Source organism: Trichomycterus rosablanca, chromosome 10 (genome assembly GCF_030014385.1).
Source record: "Trichomycterus rosablanca isolate fTriRos1 chromosome 10, fTriRos1.hap1, whole genome shotgun sequence".
Taxonomy (NCBI): Eukaryota; Metazoa; Chordata; class Actinopteri; order Siluriformes; family Trichomycteridae; genus Trichomycterus; species Trichomycterus rosablanca.
Window position 1 is genome coordinate 6854984 of NC_085997.1, and position 23155 is coordinate 6878138.

The 23155-nt window shown below is 40.8% G+C and overlaps 1 protein-coding gene, 4 non-coding genes and 1 pseudogene across 5 annotated transcripts; 5 read left to right on the forward strand and 1 right to left on the reverse strand.

Moving 5' to 3' along the window:
* Positions 1-2783: 2783 nt before the first annotated feature.
* On the forward strand, positions 2784-2855 carry trnah-gug (transfer RNA histidin (anticodon GUG)). The gene has a single exon. It is a non-coding gene; the product is annotated as a tRNA-His (tRNA).
* Positions 2856-4037: 1182 nt separating this feature from the next.
* Positions 4038-6144, reverse strand: LOC134321609 (uncharacterized; annotated as a pseudogene).
* Positions 6145-6550: 406 nt separating this feature from the next.
* Positions 6551-6623, forward strand: trnar-acg (transfer RNA arginine (anticodon ACG)). Its single transcript has one exon. It is a non-coding gene; the product is annotated as a tRNA-Arg (tRNA).
* A 7892-nt stretch (positions 6624-14515) lies between these two features.
* On the forward strand, positions 14516-14588 carry trnak-uuu (transfer RNA lysine (anticodon UUU)). The gene has a single exon. It is a non-coding gene; the product is annotated as a tRNA-Lys (tRNA).
* Positions 14589-16259: 1671 nt separating this feature from the next.
* Positions 16260-16332, forward strand: trnaa-agc (transfer RNA alanine (anticodon AGC)). The gene has a single exon. It is a non-coding gene; the product is annotated as a tRNA-Ala (tRNA).
* A 276-nt stretch (positions 16333-16608) lies between these two features.
* Positions 16609-22385, forward strand: LOC134321610 (aurora kinase-like). Its single transcript, XM_063003417.1, has 18 exons — positions 16609-16614; positions 16711-16845; positions 17516-17730; positions 18018-18069; positions 18275-18372; positions 18617-18852; positions 19051-19131; positions 19287-19385; positions 19512-19574; positions 19710-19804; positions 19998-20048; positions 20227-20599; positions 20697-20873; positions 20980-21092; positions 21333-21366; positions 21860-21957; positions 22063-22182; positions 22290-22385. Exons 1-14 carry the CDS (start codon positions 16609-16611, stop codon positions 21084-21086), a joined length of 1788 nt encoding a protein of 595 aa, XP_062859487.1. The 3' UTR covers positions 21087-21092; positions 21333-21366; positions 21860-21957; positions 22063-22182; positions 22290-22385.
* Positions 22386-23155: the final 770 nt, after the last annotated feature.

Below are 23155 nucleotides of genomic sequence, written 5' to 3' on the forward strand. Positions count from 1 at the left end.
GTAGCACTAAGAAGTGGAACGCCTTTTCAGAAGAGTTGAAGCTGTTATAGCTGCAAAGGGTGGGCCGACATCATATTAAAGCCTTTGGATTAAGAATGGGAGTCACTCAAGTTTATATGCAAGTCAAAGTTCAAATACAAGCTGGAGAAAGGTATCCGATCAGCAAAAAAGTCTGGAGGGGCCTCGAAGAGATCACTAACTACAAGGTGCGAAAGACCCCACTTCTCCTGAATGACCGTCAACTCACCAACGACCTGAACGAGTTCTACTGCAGATTCGAATACAATAAGGACAATTCTCAGCCTTTCTCAGCTAATTCTTCATCCTCCTCCTCCTCCACCCTGGCTCTCTCACCTCTGTCCCCGGCTCCTTTAACCATCAACGAGCGGGACGTTAACAGACTCTTTAAGAAACAAAAGGTGAGAAAAGCTCCTGGGCCAGACGGAATCTCTCCATCCACCCTTAAGCACTGCAGCAATCAACTGGCGCCTACCTTCACTCACATTTTTAACAGATCATTAGAACTTTGCTCTGTTCCTTCATGCTTTAAAACATCAACCATCATACCAGTCCCCAAGAAAATGAACATTTCTGGACTGAATGATTACAGACCTGTAGCCCTGACATCTGTAGTCATGAAAGTCATGAAGACTCAGGACAATAAAAACAAACACATCAAGACATGCTAACAGCTTTTTCCCCAGAGCTGTAACACTTTTTAACCAAAGTTGTTCTCTTGGGCAAACGTTGGTAAATACTGGTTAACAGTCCGTGTGCTGTCGGGTCTGTTAAATATGTTCTATGTTACATGTCATACATGTGTAATTGTCTGTACTATTATGTGTATTGTTTGTACTACTATGTGGACTGTTGTGTGTATCATTGAGTGTATCACCAAAGCAAATTCCTCGTATGTGTAACATACCTGGCGAAATAAAGTGATTCTGATTCTGATTCTGATATGCGTGTGAAGGCAGACGAGTGAATACTTTTGGCAATAAAACCTTTTTTATATTAATTGAAGTTTTACAGGACAACGTACTGTATGTTAAAGTTTGTAATTTATGTCACATCCTTGTGAGGATTAAAGCAGGTTGCAGAGTCCGGATAGCTCAGTCGGTAGAGCATCAGGGTCCAGGGTTCAAGTCCCTGTTCGGGCGAGTCATTTATTACTGCGTTGGGTAAGCGGTAATGTCCCGTACTACATGGTTTATTTAGAAAGTTGAAGAATTTGTACTTTGTGAGATATTTCTAAGTGAAATAGCATGTACTTGATCAGCTTGAAATAATAGCACACTACATGTGTAACATGTTCTCCACACCAACTAGTTGTACGCCCAGCTGTTTCAAACACACTGTAGTAAGTAGAGGACCGTTTAAATCTATATTTATGTGCAGCCTAATAATGCGCTGAGTTTTTGATATTAATAGCCACATATTTTATGTTGAATTACATGCTTTATGATTTCAGTTCTTGCTTCACAGAGCCGCTTTGTTATTGCACTGCACTAAACAGTTGGTATATCCTGCACTATTTTGTCTACATAATGCAGCATCAACGCTCTGCTCTGTTAGTACATTACAAAGGGTAAAGGTAGTTTCTTCGTCAGGGGAATTAGCTCAAATGGTAGAGCGCTCCCTTAGCATGCGAGAGGTAGCGGGAGCGATGCCCGCATTCTCCAGGGCAGAAACATTATGATCATTTAAGGGCATCACGTAATATGAAACTCGTTGCGTCATTGTTCACTGAAACACAGCATCAAAAATCAGATCAGTCTGTAAGTGTTACAAAGACATTCAGGCTCTGTAATTAATCGTTTTGTTTGATTTTTTACATTGACAAACATGCAATAACTTAATTTTCCAAATTTGTAATGTCTTGGATTTTTAAAACCACTTTTTTTTATCGTTACGTGACTTTTTGATGGTTTATTAAGTGAACTGCTTGGTAAAAGATGAACCGCTGATATTCACAACATTCCCTTTTAAAATGCAGCCTCAACACTTAAGTCAGTCTGTCAGTGTTACAAAGACAGTTTTTTTCAGTTCGTCCTAAAGGCTGAGATGAACGTTTTAAATAAACTGAGTCTGTGATGGTTTAAAAGCAACACATAATATAGAAAAGAGTACATGAGCTAAAACACTTGAAGGCAAAACAAAATATGAACTCGTTGCGTCATTGCTCACTGAAATGCAGCATTAAAAATCAGGTCAGTCTAAGTTCGACTACTGGCTGACTTGGTTACCTTATGGCTTTTTGGTCTCTTTATGGGTATGGGAAGTGGTCTTTATTGTAGCGTAAAAGAGAGATTTGCATTTAATTATTTTTTTATAATTAATAGCTTCACGAGGCACCACCAACATTTAGTTGTTTGGTTAGGCTAAATTGTTTCAAAAAACCTAATTCATAACATATCAGTCCCTTTCTGTTGGGGTAAATAAATAAAGCAGATTATTTTTCTCACCGAGGTAATTAAAACCACAGCTCTAAGTTTTGAATCGTTGTAATGTTTCTTAAACTAACAAAACATAACACATATAATGACAGTTAATAAGTAAGTGGCATAACTAAGTGGTAATGATAGAAGTATAAATCTGTAGGCGAACTATAACATGAAATTAGCATATGATTCAAGAGATTTAGAGCCTGATTGAAGCGTATGCTATTGTAACTAGGGTTGGGCGGTATTGCCGATTGCTCAAGCGTCTTGTTCTGTTGGAACTATGACTGCAGTCTACCAGGGAGCAGCCGACATGAGCCACCAGTGACTGACCGCTGGGAAGCCGTGATCGTATAGTGGTTAGTACTCTGCGTTGTGGCCGCAGCAACCCCGGTTCGAATCCGGGTCACGGCACTGTCCTTTTGTATGCCATGCTTGGAAGGTTTCTATGCTCTCCTCCTTTTTGTCTCTCTAACTCCTTGTGTGTGGTTCTCTGTACCCCAGATCCAACAATGCAGCTCTGGTCAAGGTGACAAAGGCTTGTCAGAGTGGAAAGAAGTGGCTGATGCTGGTGCTGAGCCTTGCTGTTTCCCATATGGTTTTTTTTTTTATTTATTGGCCTTCGGCTCGATCTCGATCCATGGCGACTTGATGGATGAACGATCTGTAGGAATATCGATCCTGTGCAAGTCTAGATAGGTCCGCCAGGGTCTTCTCTGCCGTTACTGTGATTGTGTCGAGCCATCGAGTTGCTGGTCTTCCTCTTCGCCTTGTTCCTTCTATTCTTCCGACCATGATGTCCTTCTCCAGTGATCGCTCTCTTCGTATGATGTGTCCAAAGTAGGCAAGTCGTAGCTTAGTGATCCTTGATTCAAGTGACATGTCTGGCTTGATTTGTTCCAAAATTGATTTGTTTGTTCTTCTGACCGTCCAAGGTATTGATAACATCCTTCTCCAACACCACATTTCGAAGGCGTTGATTCTTCTTCTGTCTTGTTTCTTTATCGTCCAGGTTTCACATCCGTACATTACCACAGAGAAGACTAAACTATGTACAAGGCGTATTTTCGTCAATTGTGAAATGTTCCTCGATTTGAAGACCTTGTCCAGTGACTTCATTGTTGATTTCCCCATACCTATTCTCCGTCTGATTTCCGGTGTCGCTTCCGCATCTTGAGTGATCAACGCTCCGAGTAGGTTGTAGTCCTTTACAACTTCCAGTTCATTGCCATCCATCTCAAATGTGTCCCGGTCGTATCTGGCAGTAGTCAATATCTTTGTCTTCTTTGTGTTGAGTAACAGCCCCATGTTCAAGCTTTCCAGCTTGATGCTCCGTAATAAGTACTTCATTCCATCTGCACTTGTTGTTATCAGAGTTGTATCATCTGCATATCTAAGATTGTTGATGATTCTTCCAGCAATTTTAATTCCTTCTTCTTTTTCAGTTAGTCCAGCCTTCCTGAAAATGGCTCTGCGTACAAATTGAAGAGAAATGGCAACAGGATGCATCCTTGTCTACTTTGAACCATGCCGTGTCGCCGTGTTCTGTTCAGACTGTTGCTTCTTGGTCGGTATAAAGGTTCCTAATGAGGCTGATCAGATGGCTCGGCACACCTCCTTCATGGTAATCCAAAGCTTCTGGTGATCAACACAGTCAAAGGCTTTACTGTAATCAATGAAGCAAAAATAAATCTCCTTCTTGTATTCTTTGGCCTTTTCCATTATCCACCTAATGTTAGCAATCACATCTCTTGTACCTCTGCCCCTCCTGAATCCTGCTTGTTCCTCCAGCAGCTCTCTGTCAAAGTAAGGCTGCAACCGTCTTTGTAGGATCTTCAGTAGTATTTTGCTGGAATGAAGTATGAGCGCAATAGTACGATAGTTTCCACAGTCAGTAACATCTCCCTTCTTCGGAATAGGAATAAACACTGATCTTGTCCAGTCCTTGGGCCATTTACCAGTTGTCCATATCTGTTGACACAGGCATGTGATTACATCAACTGCTGCTTCAGAAGACTTTATTAGCTCTAGTGGAATATTGCCACATCCAGGCGCTTTGTTGTTTGACAGAAGTGTAATCGCAGCAATGACTTCATCTTTCAGGATGTTTGGCTCTCTATCATTGCCAGTCTCCATTTCTTCCCATATCACTGAGTCGTTCTTATAGAGGTGATCCGTGTACTCTTTCCGTCTTTCCTTGATCTGTTCTGGCTCAGTTAGTTTGTTCCCATTGGCGTCTTTTAGCATGCCCACTCTTGGTTGAAACTTTCGTCGTATCTCTTTGATCTTTAGGTATACCTTCCTGGTCTTTCCCTTCAGATGTTCACTTTCTATCTCTGTACATATCTTTTGGTAATAAAGTTCTTTGTCTGTTCGAATGGCTCTCTTTAGTCTTTTACTGATGTTGTCCCTGGCCTGCTTGTTACCTTTTGCCTTTGCCCTTCGTCTTTCTTCAATGATCTTTAGAGTCTCTTCTGTTATCCACGGCTGCTGGGGTCTTTTCTGTCTCTTGTTTATTGACTTGCTAGCTTCTTCGGTAATAATAGTCTTTATATGTGTTCCTCAGGCTTATTTTCATCCGTGTCCAGAGATGTGAACCGGTTGTGCAGACTATTCCAGAAAACTTCAGGTATTTTGGTCAAGTCAAAGTTAGGAACAGCCTGTTGTCTAGTCCGTTTGTGCAGCTTGACTCTAATTTTTGATGTTAAAAGTTCATGATCAGTTCCACAGTCAGCTCCTGGCTGTGTTTTCATGGTAATGATAGACGACCTCCATCTTTGGCGAACACATATGTAGTCAATCTGATTCTTATAGGCCCCATTTGGTGATGTCCATGTGTAGAGTCTCCTTTTGTGATGTTGAAAGAAAGTGTTCATGATGGACAGTTGATTTTTTGTACAAAAGTCAATGAATCTTTCGTTTGCTAAGTCCAAACTTTCCAACAACAGTTCCTTGTTTGCCATGGCCCACTTTGGCATTAAAATCTCCCATGATAATGAGTAAGTCTTGATTTGGCGTCCTGTCAATTTCCTCTTGAACTTGTTCATAGAATAGTTCAATGTCCTCCTCCTTGGCATCTGTTGTTGGTGAGTAGACTTGTATGACTGTGACATGGATTGGTGCTCCTTGTAGTCGTATCGAGATGACTCTATCGCTGACTGTGTTGTACTTCAGGACAGTATTGGCCAGTCTTTGATTAAGAATAAAGGCAACGCCATTTCGTCTTTGGTTATCATTTCCAGAATAGTAGACCCAATGTTCGTTTGACTGGAAATGTCCGGATTGAGTCCACTTTAGTTCACTAATTCTGAGTAAATCAAGTCCTGTTCTGTCCATTTTGGCTTTGACAATGTCGAGTTTGCCTTGGTTCATGGTTCGTACATTCCAAGTTCCTAGTCTGATGATATATCTAATTTGATCTTCCCTTTCGACCAAGCGACATCAGCACCAAGACGACCTTGCGGCTTTGATCCTGGCGCATCATAAGCATTGATCCTACTCAAGACGACCATCGGCTCTTCCCCAGTAGCTTGTTGAGTGCCTTTCGACCTAGGGGCGCATCTTCCAGCACTATATCGCATTCCTTTAGTTGTACGCTACATCAAGTTTTCTTGGCATAGTACGGAAGTAGATTGCCAGGCCTTTCTCCTGCGCAGTAATGTGGTACCTGTGAGGAGCCACACTGGATCAGTGTTGTAGCCATTGTCAATACGAGATTGATAAGAGATTGATAATTTGCTTCCATCACGCAACGTCCTGCTGCCGACATTGGGCTGTACGTTTAGTCTGGCACCTCAGTTGAGACCTATCCCCCTTGGGGGCCCCTGCTAGCATAATACACTTGGCTCTAAACTGCTTTTAGCCAGGTGGCCTGCATTCGACTCCCGGTATATGAGAGAGTCTATCAAGGAGCAGTCAACATGAGCCACCAGTGGCTGACCACTGGGAAGCTTGATTGTATAGTGGTTAGTACTCTGCGTTGTGGCCGCAGCAACCCCGTTTCGAATCCAGGTCATGGCACTGTCTTTTTGTATGCCGTGCTTCTCTCCTCGGTCAAGAGACAGAAATGGGGCTGGATCTTCAGGGAGGTCATGACCACACTCATGCAGGGGCCAGTGGCGCAATGGATAACGCGTCTGACTACGGATCAGAAGATTCTAGGTTCGACTCCTGGCTGGCTCGGTTACCTTATGCCTTTTTTTCTCTCTAACTCCTTGTGTGTGGTTCTCTGTACCCCAGATCCAACAATGCAGGTCTTGTTAAGGTGACAAAGGCTTGGCAGAGCGAAAAGAAGTGGCTGATGCTGGTGTCAGCCTGTGCAGAGCCTTGCAGTTTCCCATATGGTCTAGCGGTCAGGATTCCTGGTTTTCACCCAGGCGGCGGAGTTTGACTCCTGGTATTGGAATTGGTCTTTATGATTGGACTTGAGCAAAAATTTGCCTACTCGGCTCTTTGTAAGGGGAATTAGCTGAAATGGTAGAGTGCTCGCTTAGCATGCGAGAGGTAGTAAGATCAATGCCCGCGTTCTCCAGGTTTTAAAATTATGTAGAGAAACAGATGGACTACAGTCAGTAATTGTAGAACTACAAAGTGCTTCAATATGGTAAGTGGAGCTGATAAAATGGACAGTGAGTTTAGAAACAAAGAGGTTGTTTTAATGTCATGTTCTAACCCAGGGGTGGGGAACCTTCTACCCACTGAGGGCCAGATTAATAATTACATATATGGTCACGGGCTACAGACTACAATGATGCAACATAGAGCCAAATTAATATAGGCTTTATAAATACATGATGCTGATGGTATGTAGTGTTTATATTTGATCTCAGACTTACCTTATCATGTGACGGTTGTGAATGTTTTGTCTTGACCAGCTGTGGAATATCTGGGGGCAATGATGTCGTGGCAACACGCAACCGGTATGTGGCAACATAACTCGTATTTGTTATGTCTGTTGTATCGTCTAAAGTTTAATTAATTGCATAAAGCCCAGACAATAAAATCTAGGAAATATATGGCGGGCCACATTTGATTGAGCGGGGGGGCCGGATACGGCCCACGGGCCGGAGGTTCCCCACCCCTGTTCTAACCTGTAATATATTGCATTTCTTAAAATTTCCGCTAGGTGGAGGCACTCTGCAAATTTACAAAAACAGTGGCCACATTTCATGTCAATCACGTTGACCTGTTAGAGTGCTGGAGTCTAAACCTGTAAAACTCTCTGATATTTTACTCTTAACGATTTCACATTGTAACAACATCTTCTGTTGTTTTAACCCGAGGTGGCTCTGACGGAAACCTGTTCACCCTCTCGAGGTTAAAGACTGCAAGTCGGGCCCGCAGTGCCAAACATGCTGCTCCTACTAGATGTGACGGACACCTGGCGTGTTTGCACCAAAAATGTCCAGAACTTAAAACGGACTTTATCACAGACTGGACTGAACAATGAAGAACTTACATTATTTTTTTGCTAGTTACAACTTTCAGTTCAATTTAATTTTGTGTTTGTATGATTTGTGTAAATCCTATTAATTTAAAGTATCCTCCAAGCCACCCAAGAAGGACGGGTCCCTGCTGAGTCTGGTTCCTCTCAAGGTTTCTTCCTGAGTTTTTCCCTGCCACAGTCGCCCTCGGCTTGCTCAATAGGGGTTTTTGGTCTGTTGGTCCTGGATTTTGTAAAGTTGCTTTGAGACAATGTTCATTGTAAAAAGCGATATATAAATAAATTTGACTTGACATGTGTCTGAGATCTCTAACTCAAGCACCGTTTATGCAATCCATTTGATTGCAGCTCATGAACTTTCTTTTAAAAATGAAAAGCATGAGTTGGCAGTGGTGGGACTGGAACACGCGCAGGAGCCTTAATCCAGCGCCTTAGACCACTCGGCCACGCTACCACTGGTTAAGGTGCTGATCGAAACGAGCAACTACGTATGCAATTTCTACCTGCATTTTCCAATAGAAGTCAAAGAGGTTGCAAGTGCAATTGCCACACGTGTGATAGCTCAGTCGGTAGAGCATCAGACTTTTAATCTGAGGGTCCAGGGTTCAAGTCCCTGTTTGGGCGAGTTGTTTCTTACTGCATTAGGTGAGCGGTAATGTTCCGTACTACGTGCTTTGTTTAGAATGATGAAGAATTTGTACTTTGTGAGATATTTCTAAGTAAAATAGCATGTACTTGATAAGCTTGAAATAATAGCACTCTGTGTGTGTAACATGTTCTCCATACCAACTAGTTGTTTTAAACAGACTGTAGTAAATATAGGACCGTTTAAATCTATATTTATGTGCAGCCTAATAATGCACTGAGTTTTAGATATTAATACCCACGTATTTTATGTTGAATGACATGCATCATAATTTTAGTTCTTGCTTCACAGAGCTGCTTTGTTATTGCTCTGCACTAAACAGTTGGTATATCCTGCACTATTTTGGCCCCTACATAATGCAGCATCAACCCTTAAGACAGTCTGTCAGTGGTACAAAGTTACGATTTGGTTCAGTTCGTCCTAAAGGCTGTGATAAACGTGAGTACGTGAGCTTAAACACGTTGAACCCCCACTTTATAATGCAGCATCAATGATCTGTTAGTACATTACAATTTACAAAGGGTAAAGGAGAACTCATTATAAGGGGAATTAGCTCAATTGGTAGAGCGCTTGCTTCGCGTGCGAGAGGTAGTGGGATCGATGCCCGCATTCTCCAATGCAGAAACATTATGATCGTTTAAAGGCAACACGTAATGTAAGACTTGTTTCGTCATTGCTCACTGAAACGCTGCGTCAAAAATGAGGTCAGTTTACGCTTTATTTTCATTCATCGTTTAGTTTAAAGACCTTTATTAATTTTTTTAATTGACAAACATGCAATAACTTTGAAACAATCTTAAAACAAATCTTTTCACATTATTATGTATGGTAGAGGGTTAAAGATGTAAATTTGTATATAGCATGCGCTGTCAGAAGTGGGATTCGAACCCACACCTCCAAGGGAGACTGTGACCTGAACACAGCACATTAGACAGCTCGGCCATGCTGACTAGTGAGTACTTTTGGCAATATAGTGTATTAAGTGACTTCAAAAGAGTCGAAACAGGTATAAAACCTTTTTATATGAATTGAAGTTTTACAGGACAACGTATGTTAAAGTTTGTAATTCAAGTCACGTCCTTGTGAGGATTAAAGCAGGTTGCAGAGCCCGGGTAGCTCAGCCGGTAAAGCATCAGACTTTTAATCTGAGGGTCCAGGGTTCAAGTCCCTGTTCAGGCAAGTTGCTTCCTACTGCATTAGGTAAGCGTTAATGTTAATGAGATGTTTGTAAGTGAAATAGCATGTACTTGATCAGCTTGAAATAATAGCACACTGTATGTGTAACATGTTCTCCACACCATCTAGTTGTACGTCCAGCTGTTTCAAACAGATTGTAGTAAAAAGAGGACAGTTTAAATCTATATGTATGTGCAGCCTAATAATGCACTGAGTTTTAGATATCAATACCCACATATTTTATGTTGAATAACATGCATTATAATTTCAGTTCTTGCTTCACAGAGCTGCTTTGTTATTGCACTGCACTAAACAGTTGGTATATCCTGCACTATTGTGGCCCTTTCATAATGCAGCATCAATGCTCTGTTAGTACATTACAATTTACAAATGGTAAAGGAAGGTCCTTTATAAGGGGAATTAGCTCAAATTGTGGAGCGCTCGCTTAGCATGCGAGAGGTAGTGAGATCGATGCCCGCGTTCTCCAGGTTTTAAAATTATGTAGAGAAACAGATGGACTACAGTCAGTAATTGTAGAACTACAAAGTGCTTCAATATGGTAAGCGGAGCTGATAAAATGGACAGTGAGTCTAGAAACAAGGAGGTTGTTTTAATGTTATGTTCTAACGTGTAATAAATTGCATTTCTGAAAATGTCCACTAGGTGGAGGCAAACCCCAAATTTACAAAATTGCTCCTGATGACTACTGTTTATTGAAACAACATTTCCATCACAGATCTGCTTCAAACTTAGGGAAATCCGCTGTCAGAACTCGGACACAGTCTCTATGTTCAAGTCTAGATTGAAAACATATTTATTTACTCAGGCTTTTGATTGGTCTTTTCAAACTAAACAAGCAAACCTAGTTATGCTGTAATAGTTAGGGGTGCTGGAGTCTAAACCTGTAAAACTCTCTGATATTTTACTCTTAACGATTTCACATTGTAACAACATCTTCTGTTGTTTTAACCCGAGGAGGCTCTGACGAAACCTGTTCACCCTCTCGAGGTTAAAGACTGCAAGTCGAGACTGCAGTGCCAATAATGCTGCTCCTACTAGATGTGACGGACACCTGGCGTGAATGCACCAAAAATGTCCAGAACTTAAAACGGACTTTATCACAGACTGGACTGAACAATAAAGAACTTACATTATTTTTTTGCTAGTTACAACTTTCAGTTCAATTTTATTTTGTGTTTGTATGATTTGTGTAAATCCTATTTATTTAAAATATCCTCCAGGCCACCCAAGAAGGACGGGTCCCTGCTGAGTCTGGTTCCTATCAAGGTTTCTTCCTGAGTTTTTCCCTGCCACAGTCGCCCTCGGCTTGCTCAATAGGGGTTTTTGGTCTGTTGGTCCTGGATTTTGTAAAGTTGCTTTGAGACAATGTTCATTGTAAAAAGCGCTATATAAATAAATTTGACTTTACATGTGTCTGAGATCTCTAACTCAAGCACCGTTTATGCAATCCATTTGAGTACTACTGTACTTCATAGAGTACATCCTGAGCTTTTTATTAATGTCACATTTGTGGGTGTGTGGCAAGCAGCTCATGAACTTTCTTTTAAAAATGGCTGCCATGTCATATTTCACGTTTTATGGAAATAAGCAAAGTAAGAGATCAGTTTTGTTCAATATGAGTCGTAACTTCAGTTTATAAAGATTACAGAAATGTACAGCAATTTTAACCCTTTCTAAACAAAACACTTATCCAATGTCCCTTGTTGTGGCCAGCAGGACTAACTGCCCCCTGTTTTAGCCTATTTCTATACAAGGAAGCAGAGAGCTGAGTGAGTAAGGCAGAAAATATTTTATTACAAATTTATGCAGGAAATTCAGGTGGTGGTGTGTTAGTGTGTGTTGTGCTGGAATGACTGGATAAGACACAGCAGCGCTGCTGGACTGAGAATAGTCCACCAACCAAAAACATCCAGCCATCAGCACCCAGTGGGAAGCGTCCTATGACCACTGATGAAGGTCTAGAAGATGATCAACTCAAACAGCAGCGATAGATGAGTGATCGTTTCGGACTTTACATCTACAAGGTGGACCAACTAGGTAGGAGTGTCTAATAGAGTGGACAGTGAGTGGACACGGTATTTAAAAACTCCAGCAACGCTGCTGTGTCAGATCCACTCATGCCAGCACAACACACACTAACACACCACCACCATGTCAGTGTCACTGCAGTGCTGAGAATGATCCACCATCCAAATAATACCTGCTCTGTGGTGGTCCTGTCAATAATTGTAGAACTACAAAGTGCTTCTATATGGTAAGTGGAGCTGATAAAATAGACAGTGAGTGTAGAAACAAGGAGGTGGTTTTAATGTTATGGTTGATTAGTGTAAACTCACACACTGCTGTATGTGCTTGCATGACTGTAGGACGCGTTTTCAGTGCATTACCGTAATATCCATAAAATGTGTTCTTGAGTTTTCAGTGCAGAAAAGTTTGTGTAGAGACTGCAGCAGCGGATACTGTGTTTGTTTAGATTTTATAGTCATACTTTATTAACAAGTTTAAGGTAAGTTTATTAAAATAAACGTTTTTTGTATATTAGCTTCTGGATATTTTCGGATGCTACGGACAAAACTGTGTTGTACTGCTATGATGATACGACTATGTTCCAAACCCTTTTAGACTCTTCCACCACCGTTAGCGCTTCTCTCAGTTAGTTTAGCTCATTAAATATATTATCCACAGTATCGCTTACTTTTACAAACCCAATTGCAAAAATGTTTAGACAGAAGAGAAAATGTCAATGTAAATAGACAGTAGTTTGTAAAAGATGTTATTTATATTCTAGCATACAAACATACATCGCTCCAAAATATGAATGAACGCTTCAGCCAGGGTTGCCAGATTGCGCATTTTAAAGGCCGTCAAAATGCATGGAAAACCGCCCAAACATACTCACGAAAAACAGCCGATAATCAGCGCTTAAACAATATTAAACCAGTTAAACATGATCTACTACTGCTGATATCTCACAAATCAGTGATTATAAATTATGAATGGCATTTGAAATAATGAATGGCATTTGAAATAATAAAAAACTAAGACTAAGAAGTCTTAAGAAGTGTTTCAGGGTTTTTTGTGTTATTGCTAGAACTGTTTCTACTTGAAGAACTCTTTAGTATAATTCAAGGTTCTTTGCTAACTCAATTTGATTTTTATGGATTTTTTTCTCTTGCCACATATAAATGCACATAACATTTAAGGACTGGAAAACAATCGTGCAATTGATACAGTAAAAAAGGTGAAAGAAAGGAATCTGTTCGTAATCTACCTGCAAAATTCTCCTCCTGAGATGTTTTTTTTTGTGTGTGTAAGCAGCAACATACTTCACCTAAAACTTGATATAATCGCCTTCAAGAGTGCCGAAACAGAAATAAAAATATTTTATATTAATTGAAGTTCCACAGGACAACGTATGTTAAAGTTTGTAATTTAAGTCACATTCTTGTGAGGATTAAAGCAGGTTGCAGAGCCCGAATAGCTCAGTCGGTAGAGCATCAGACTTTTAATATGAGGATCCAGGGTTCAAGTCCCTGTTCGAGTGAGTTGCTTCTTACTGCATTAGGTAAGCGGTAATTTCCAGCATTTAACCAGCCACAGCGAAGAACTGTTGGAGTAGCGACTAATCTTAACACATCAGATACACGACCATTCTTTTGTTACAGTAAGCTTGCAAGCAGAGCAACAAGTCAGTATTTAAGGGCTTCCTTTCTTACAACATTTCTTCTGCTAAACCAGACTTCTACTACATGCTTTGTTTAGAATGATGAAGAATGGAATGTTTACAATAGAAGCACTTCTGTAAGTCGCTCTGGACGAGAGCGTCTGCTAAATGCAGAAAATGTTAGAAGTGGAAATTGAACCCACGCCTCCAGGGGAGACTGCAAACTAAACACAGCACCTTAGATCACTCAACCATCCTGACCTGCTTGCAAAGGTCTAATACCAATCCCACAACACCCCCACGTGGACTAAGCTTTGGATGAACTGTTGTATCTTTTCATATTATTATGTATGGTAGAGGGTTAAAGATGTAAATTTGTATAAAGCATGAGCTGTCAGAAGTGAGATTCAAACCCACGCCTCAATGAGAGACTGTGACCTGAACGCAGCACCTTAGACCGCATCCTGACTAGCTTGGGTACCGTTGACACCACATCATATATCAATAGAAAGGGAGCCCCATATGAGCACTCCAACTGACCAAATAATGTTTTTGGGTGGACCATTCTTAGCACTGTAACGGCACTAGCATGTTAGGGTGTGTTTTTTTTCTGGTATGAATGTATTAGGTACAGCCTTCTTGTTGGGTTTTTAACTGACTGGATTATGTGTTAATAACTCAAACCCTGTTTGTGCTGGTTGTAGGCTATTCAATCGACCACTAGATGTAGTGTAGTGTGTATTCATGTTTCCTTAATTTCGTTGTGTTCTCCCTTAATGTAATTGCGTTCCACCTTAAAGAATTTGTGTTGTCTCTTAATATATTCGCGTTTTTCCTTATTGTTGTTGTGTTGTCAGCTTTTGTTTGTTTTGTAAATGTTATTGTGTTTTAACTCAGCGGGCCACCGTAATATAGATGGCATAATATGAATACAGTTACAAAGTAAAACGATGTCGCATGCTGACCTGTGTGGAATACAACTAATGTATGTAGTACTAAGAAGTGTTTCTTAAGGGTTTTTTTGGTGTTCTTGCTGGAACTGTTCTACAGGACAACGTATGTTAAAGTTTGTTTAGTTAGTTAATTCAAGTCACATCCTTGTGAGGGTTAAAGCAACTTGCAGAGCCTGGGTAGCTCAGTCGGTAGAGCATCAGACTTTTAATCTGAGGGTCCAGGGTTCAAGTCCCTGTTTGGGCGAGTTGTTTATTACTGCATTAGGTGAGCGGTAATGTCCCGTACTACATGGTTTAATTAGAAAGTTGAAGAATTTGTACTTTGTGAGATGTTATTAAGTGAAATACCATGTACTTGATAAGCTTGAAATAATAGCACTCTGTGTGTGTAACATGTTCTCCACACCAACTAGTTGTTTCAAACAGACTGTAGTAAATAGAGGACAGTTTAAATCTATATTTATGTGTAGCCTAATAATGCACTGTTTTAGATATTAATACCCACATATATTTTTTTGCCTTAAAGACTCACTTAAATCCTGATCATAATTTTTGAAGCTGCGATTCATTAAGCGATGCCGCAACGAGTTTCATATTACATGATACCCTTAAATAATCATAATGTATCTGCACTGGAGAATGCAGGCATCGATCCCGCTACCTCTCACATGCTAAGCGAGCACTCTACCATTTGAGCTAATTCCCCTTACGATGCACCTTTGTTCTCATTTTGAAGGTTGTGATATTACTTTAAACTTACCTTTTCTTTTTCATGTAATTACTGATATTTTACTGGATCTCTGCTGATATCTTGTGGGCCATATTGACTAATCAGTGAAAATTTATGTTTCCTTGTATAATAAAACCATTATGCTTATTTAGCTTTAATTAGCTTTAATTATTAAACAGTTAATAAGATAGTGATGGTGAAACTAAAAACCTGTTATTACCATCACTAAGTGTCTTTACCATCACAAGAAGTTATGTGTTGGTAATGACATGTTGAGGTAATGACAGTTTTTACTTAGTGAAAAAAGTAAACAGCTAGCATACAATGTACTTTACATACATTTAAATAATGTGAACATTTCAATTGTAAAATACTGCTGTAACAATGTAAATAGACGCTGAATAAACATACTTCATGATCAGGATGAATACATGTTTAAATTTCTCACATTTTCAGATATCAAAGCCTGGGTCCTGGCATCCATGTGGATGTTACTTTGACACATACCACCTACCTCAGCATTGTTGCAGACCATATACACCCTTTCATGAAAACTGTATTCCCTGATGGCTGTGTCCTTTAATGAAGTAAATTTGTATAAAGTATGACCTGTCAGAAGTGGTATTCAAACCCACGTCTCCAGGGTAGACTGCGACCTGAACGCAGCGCCTTAGACCGCTCGGCCATCCTGACCTGCTCGCAAGGGTCTAATGCCAATTTCTCACAACACCCCACGTGCATCAGGGTTCAAGTCCCTGTTTGGGCGAGTTGTTTCTTACTGCATTAGATAAGCGGTAATGTCCTGTACTACATGGTTTATTTAGAAAGTTAAAGAATTTGTACTTTGTGAGATGTTTCTAAGTGAAATAGCATGTACCTGATCAGCTTGAAATAATAGCACACTGTATGTGTAACATGTTCTCCACACCAACTAGTTGTAAGCCCAGCTGTTTCAAACAGACTGTAGTAAATAGAGGACAGTTTAAATCTATATTTATGTGCAGCCTAATAATGCCTAATTAATACCCACATATTTTATGTTGAATTACATGCATCATAATTTTAGTTCTTGCTTCACAGAGCCGCTTTGTTATTGCACTGCACTATTTTGGCCCTTACATAATGCAGCATCAACGCTCTGTAGTACATTACAATTTACAAAGGGTAAAGGGGGGTCCTTCATCAGGGGAATTAGCTCAAATGGTAGAGTGCTCGCTTAGCATGCGAGAGGTAGTGGGATCGATGCCCACATTCTCCAGGTTTTAAAATTATGTAGAGAAACAGATGGACTACAGTCAGTAATTGTAGAACTACAAAGTGCTTCAATATGGTAAGCGGAGCTGATAAAATGGACAGTGAGTCTAGAAACAAAGAGGTTGTTTTAATGTTATGTTCTAACCTGACACTTTAAAATTAATATAAAAAATGGTTTGTAGTAGGTGAGAAACATTGATGTGTTTGTATAAAAATGGTTTGATATAAATTTATCAAAAGACAATGAAGACTTCAGGGCAGCTATCTATATGTATCCAAGATGGCGGTGAGTGCACAGCGTGAGGCTCAGCGTCTCGCCAGACTTTGCTCTTTAGTGGTTATTAATCTAGTGTTGTTCAGTTTTTGCCCTCTGTACTGCCAGGCGAAAACGGGGTCTCTCTTCCATCTCTCACTGAAACCTCTTCAACAAACGCTGCATCCACAAAGCTCTCAGCGCTGTGGAGGATCCGTCACATCCATCGTGTGGATGCTTTACTTTCCTGCCGTCTGGGAGAAGGTACCGCAGCATCCGCACGAACACGACTAGCAGCAGCTTCATACCACAAGCCGAGTCCTGAACTCAGGTCTACAGACTCAACTGTAACAAAAAGTCATTGATCTGCCAATCTAGAGTATCTGATGATTAGGTGTAGACCGTCTGATCACCTTTCATTGTTCCAGGTGTGTGTGCCACTCAGCAAACGTGTGAAAACAAAGAGAGTTAAAGTGTGGCCAGACGGAGCCATCTCCTCTCTACCGCTTTCATAACATTGATTGGGGCATTTAAAAAAGTTAAAAAGTGTTTCTTCAGCAGCTGTTTTCTACCATTCATTATTTATTCTTTGACTAAAAATGATTCATGTAAATGTATTTGATACACATGTTGTGTAAGGTTACAGTAATTATCACTAACAGCACAAATAAAAGAAATAATAAATACAGTAAAATCAAAGAGAGACATTTTTCATAAATTAGGTGTGTGTGTGTGTGTGGGGGGGTTAAAAATCATTTGAGTAAAATAATTAAAAATAAACAAATGGTGAAATTTAAATGTACACCATCACCTGCAGCACTGAGACCTTCTGCCTTTGTGACATCATTGTGATGACACTGAGTGTTCTGTTAGAGCTCAGTTCAGTTGAACCTTCAGTGTTTGTACATCATTTCTCATGATGGCTGCTGAACAGGAGAGACGTGCTACCGACCGTCCTTCTCTAATGCGACGCTTTTTGTGTAGTCTATGTCTGTGCTGGCCGTTCGGTCGAGTTCGTTCTCAGACGTCTTTTCAGGATGTCTGTGGTGGCGAGACCGAACCGGAGGGCAGCGTGGACGCAGAGAACCAGATAGTTATGGAGGGATACTTGTTCAGGAGGGCCAGTAATGTCTTTAAAACATGGAACAGGTCTGTAGAGAGCTAGAACACACGATGAGCAATCATTTAGGTAGAAATGAATGGCAAATTAAACACCTCTAATCATCATAGCAATCGTTTCCTAAATATTGTACATTTAACTGACTCTGACTGATCAACGGCGTGTTAAATCAGAATACACAACGATTCAACACGATGATTTAATATGAAGCTCATTTATATCACTGTATTAGTTACAAGTGAAACCCTGCAGAATTTCAGTACTATGCAGTTGTTTTATTTCTATGATTCCTTTTGTTTCTGTTTCTTTCCTTCAGGCGCTGGTTCCTGATTCAGAACAACCACCTTATGTACAAGAAGAAATCCGGGGTTAGTCACGTGTCCTTTGTCTAAAGTAAAATCAGTAGCAATAGTGGCTTACATCAAAATCAACATAAAAAGGAGAAACTGTTCCTGAACAATCAGTTTTAAAGACTCGTTTGCTAAAGTTTGAGTTGCTTTGCTTGTGCTTTGATTTAAAACTGAAATATTAGAGGTAAAGAAATGTTTGAGAAACCTTTTGTGCCCCCAGCAGAATATCATGGTGGTCATAGCTGATTTACGCCTGTGCACGGCCAAACACTACAAGAGCATTGGACGCCGTTGCTGCTTCCAGGTGGTTTCACCTACAAAGTAAGTCCAGTGTACCATCAGGCATGAAAATTAATTTGATTTCTTTATTCATGACACGCTGAAGGGCGTGGCTGTGCAACTGTTCTGCTAAAGAAAGATGAGGAATATAAAAAGGAACATTTTACTCTCTTTATAATAGAAATGACATGAAAACCGGAGTGGAATAAGCACTCTGTTGTGCTGTAGATTCGTGCCATGTTCAGGGTGTGTGTGTGTGTGTGTGTGTGTGTGTGTGTGTGTGTAGGATCTGGGTATTGCAGGCCGATTCAGAGGAGAATAGAGAGGCTTGGATCATAACCATTCAGAACATGGTTGCTAACACCGATGGTGACAGAACAGACGACTCCATCACTTCCCAATCAAATGAGGTGGTGGATTCGAGCCCAAAACAGGAAGGATCCAGTAGCTCCTCTGAATCACGAGGATCCCAACACACAGAGAGAGACTCGCTACGTCCACGATCCGCTTCTGGAACCTCAGGTGGGTTTGAAACACCAGTCTAACAAGAACACTCGATTCCATCAAGTATAAAGCAAACCAGTTTAAAATGGCCAAAATCAACATTTGAATGGATGCAGACACATTCCATTTCCACTCTCCTACTCTTTCTGATTGATATCTGCTCCATTCCAAACCTCGTACCTTTGACCATCCACTTCTGACCTTGCCTCTGTACAGCTGAGCTTAGTCTTGGTGAAATTGTGCTGGAATCGGCTGCTGTGTTGGATTCCCTCTCTGATGCTTCTCTAGCGAGCAGTGGTAAGTACACACTACAGCAAGTCGACTAGAAAACCATTTTTTTATTCAGAGCTAAATTTACTAGGTGAAAGGTTTTGAGTGAATGAGTGCAGTGATTTAGAAAAGAATCCAGTTGATGTAAAACGCTGATACTAACACAAAACACGTCTTTTAAGTCGAGAGCATTGACGGTACAGTTGGAGGGACCTCACACATCGAAGATAGCCCGGAGGAACTGAGCACCAGCACTTCCTGCAGCAACTTCATCCACACAGGTCAGCCAGAACTTTACTGAACCATTCAGTGATATTGTAAACTGGTAAGATTTAATGATAAAACATTTGTAACGTATGACTCTGTAAAGCTCTGTACACTTATTGTACTTCTGATGTGTTAAACAGCTGGTGAGAAGAGCACGACTACAGGAAAGCACTCTGTCCAGAGAGGCAGCGCTCCTTCCAAAGGTCTGTCCAGCCTCACACCTTTCATAGAACAAATATTTTCTAGAGCTTAAATCATGCTGCTCGTGAGTTTTGTATTGAGTTTTTTACTTTTACTGAGGAGTTTCTATCAGATTAACAACACGTCCTGTTTTACAGAGTGCTTCGATAGCCTGTACGGAGTCGGAAAGCTTCTGGGCAAAGGAGGCTGCGGTTCTGTGTTTGCAGGACTTCGTAAGGCCGATGGAAAACAGGTGAGATATTTACTCGGCTCTGCTCAGTGACACGAGAATTGTCGATCATTACAAAGCTGCTTTGATCTTAAGATCCACATTGACTACGCATGTCATCAAACTTGTAGTTAAAACGCGAACGGCTCTTTTGGTTACTGTTGGCCCGTAATATTCGTTCCTGATTTTAATGGTTTTGTTTTGCATGTTTTAATAGGTTGCTATTAAGATTGTGCTGAAGAGTGGCTGTGACAGATTCATCACCATTGTAAGTAACATTTGTTTCACTTGTGAAATATTGCAAAGATGCAACAGCCATATATAAAAAAAACCTTATCTTATAAACATGATGCATTAAAATGCAAAATAGCATCAAATGTAACCGCCACTCTGCCTACTGACTACCGATTCCAACCCCATGCTAACCATGTCTGCTCAAATGTAAGCCTGGTGAGAAGAACGGTCTCCCTGTAGAGGTGGCGTTGATGCTGATGGTGTCCGAGCCACCTTGCTGCGAACACGTCCTGGAGCTCCTGGAATGGTTCGACATGCCCGAGTGCTACGTCTTGATCCTGGAGCGACCCGCCCGCTGCATGGACCTCTTCGAATACCGCAGGAACGGCTCACTTCCCGAACGTCTGGCTCAGGTCATCATGTGGCAGGTGGTTCTCGCCGCCCGTCATTGCCGTGATCGCGGGGTTCTCCATCGGGATATCAAGGAGCAGAACCTTCTGGTCAGTTTCGACACGTTAGAGGTCAAGCTCATAGACTTTGGCTGTGGGGACTTGCTCAAGTCGACCCCCTACAGACGTTTTGCAGGTAATTGTACCTCGGAGGTCAGTAGCTATGAAACACAGATGACAGCGATCGCATAGGAAAGCCGTGTGTGTGAACCGTTTCTCGCACTTTTATTCAGGCACCATACTATACGCCCCACCTGAATGGATCGAGGAAGGTAGGTATCATGGTTGCGCTGCAACGGTGTGGAGCCTGGGCGTCCTTTTGTTTGTTTTAGTGTGTGGAGAGCTGCCATTCTGGAATGAGAGGGAGATTGCTGCTGGACATCTGATCTTCAAAGCTGGTGTGTCTAAGGGTAAGAAAATGCAGAAGCATAAGAAGCATGTCTCTTTTTTTTTTTTAAAGTGATGTTAAATAGTTTCTATTACAATATTGTAACGACCCGATCACTGCACGCACAGCCTGCCGTCATCTGATAAGACGCTGCCTGGCCAAGGATCCGAATGAGCGACCCAGCCTCGAGATGATGCTGGAGCACAACTGGTTTTCAGAGATCCTTAGGAACTAAGTCCAGGTCAGTCAGAACACATAAGGATAGACCTAAATGGATTTAGCTAAGAGTCTGTGTTAGCATATAGGCCAGATCACATGTTGCAATGAATCATCGTTGCATTTTGCTAATAACATCAAAGACACTAGGTTAGTAATTGGTGTGTAAAGAACTTTTAACCAAATACAATCATACATTTTTTTATAGCTATAACAACAATTCCTCATGTCAAACTGTTTTTTTTCCCTTTTCTTTACTCTACAGGCACCTGTATGGGTTTGTAGCAGACGGATCATGGGTGAGCATATCGGAGACTAAGCAATGACTAAATGTGTATGAACAAAACCGTCCACTGTTTGCTTTCATGTAATGTCAGGGACAGTGATAGCTCAGTGGTTAAGGTACTGGACTAGTAAACAGAAGGTTGCCGGTTCAAGCCCCGCCACCACCAAGTTGCCACTGTTGGGTTCCTGAGCAAGGCCCTTAACCCTCAATTGCTCATTGTGTTCCACTCATTGTGTAAGTCGCTTTGGATAAAAGCGTCTGCTAAATGCTGAAAATGTAAATGTAATGTCAAAGTAATCTGAGAGCATGAACACCAGAAAACACAACAGGAGTGATTTGGAGATCAGAAACATTTTGTGGATCAGCTTGACGAGTCAGTCGACTGAATAATACTGAAGTTTTTCAAGCTGCTTTTCATCCGTTTCCCCCCCTTAGATAATTATTAGCTTAACATCCCCTTAACACATGATGGAAATCAATCTCACATTATGTTTTCACCACCACAGCACAGGTCTGCTACAAGAACACATCCAGAGGTTTTTAGCTGAGGTTCAGATCACCTCCATTCCTCAACACTGTGTACATACCACGCCAGATCAGAAAGGTGAGTGCTGGGAGAAAGTGGTTTAGGCAGTTAGGACTTTAACATAATTTAAACATCAATGATTGATATGGGTGTGTGTGTGTGTTCTGGGTAATTGCCTTATAGAAAGCCCCATCAATGAACAAGTCTAACCTACTGGAAGAAGCAACCAGATCAGATTTGGGCCTAAGCACCTTGATACCTGGCAGAAGATGAAATGACTTTGAGTCACCACAACAATCTATGGTGGGTGTCTGGGAATGGATCCTGCAGACTTTTAACACATGTGTATTGTGCCTTGATTGAAGTTGATGGTAATTTAACGGTCAGTACATTGTTTTGCGTCTTTACAGATCAACGACCACGTCTGTCGTCCAGAAAGCACTTTGACCTTCTCTGTGATGGTGTATGAGACAAGAGAGGAAACAAAACCAATAAAATATTGAATAAAACTGTGTTTGTACTGGTGTGTGTATTTTCTTTACCCACTTTATGACTTGCACAACACAGGAGAGCACATTTTATAAAGAATTGATACAGAAATGTAGATGAATCCTAAACAAGTTTGGAATGACCTTTTCCTGCAGCTGTAGTTTTGTACAGCTGAGAACGTATGGATATAAAAAATGATCAAAATGACCCTTTACAATTAGACACATTTTGCCCAGCAACATTCCAGAAAACCAGACCTCACTCACTAAATCACTGTGAGTGTAAGTACTTTATTTAAACCAGAGGGTCTAATGTCATGTAACAAAAAGCTTTTTCAAAACTGATTTCGTTCAGTAAAACATGTTACATATGACATGTTCTGACATTTCAACAACAAATGTTTAAAACACAACATAAAGGCACTGATCCCATAAACTGTAGTCCAGTGGTCATCAACAGGAACACTTCCATGTTTTTAATAGAAGACTGTGCAACTCCCCAGCACATCACTGTTGTTTAGAACTGGCACTACTTATGTCTGTCCAAAGATCTCTCATGGTTCTGTACAGGCTAAACAACAGAAACAGAAATGAACAAGCAACTCATCACATAAGTGATAAAATATTATAAACTGAAATCTTTATCAATGAATAATGAAAATATTGAAAAAAAAATAATTCAAGTTAAATCAAGGAAAGTAAGGTGTGACTCATTTGAGAGTCGTTGCCCCACCCTGCCAGGTGTGAATTGGGGTTAAACTGACTAGGAGGGACATGCTTTATAGGTG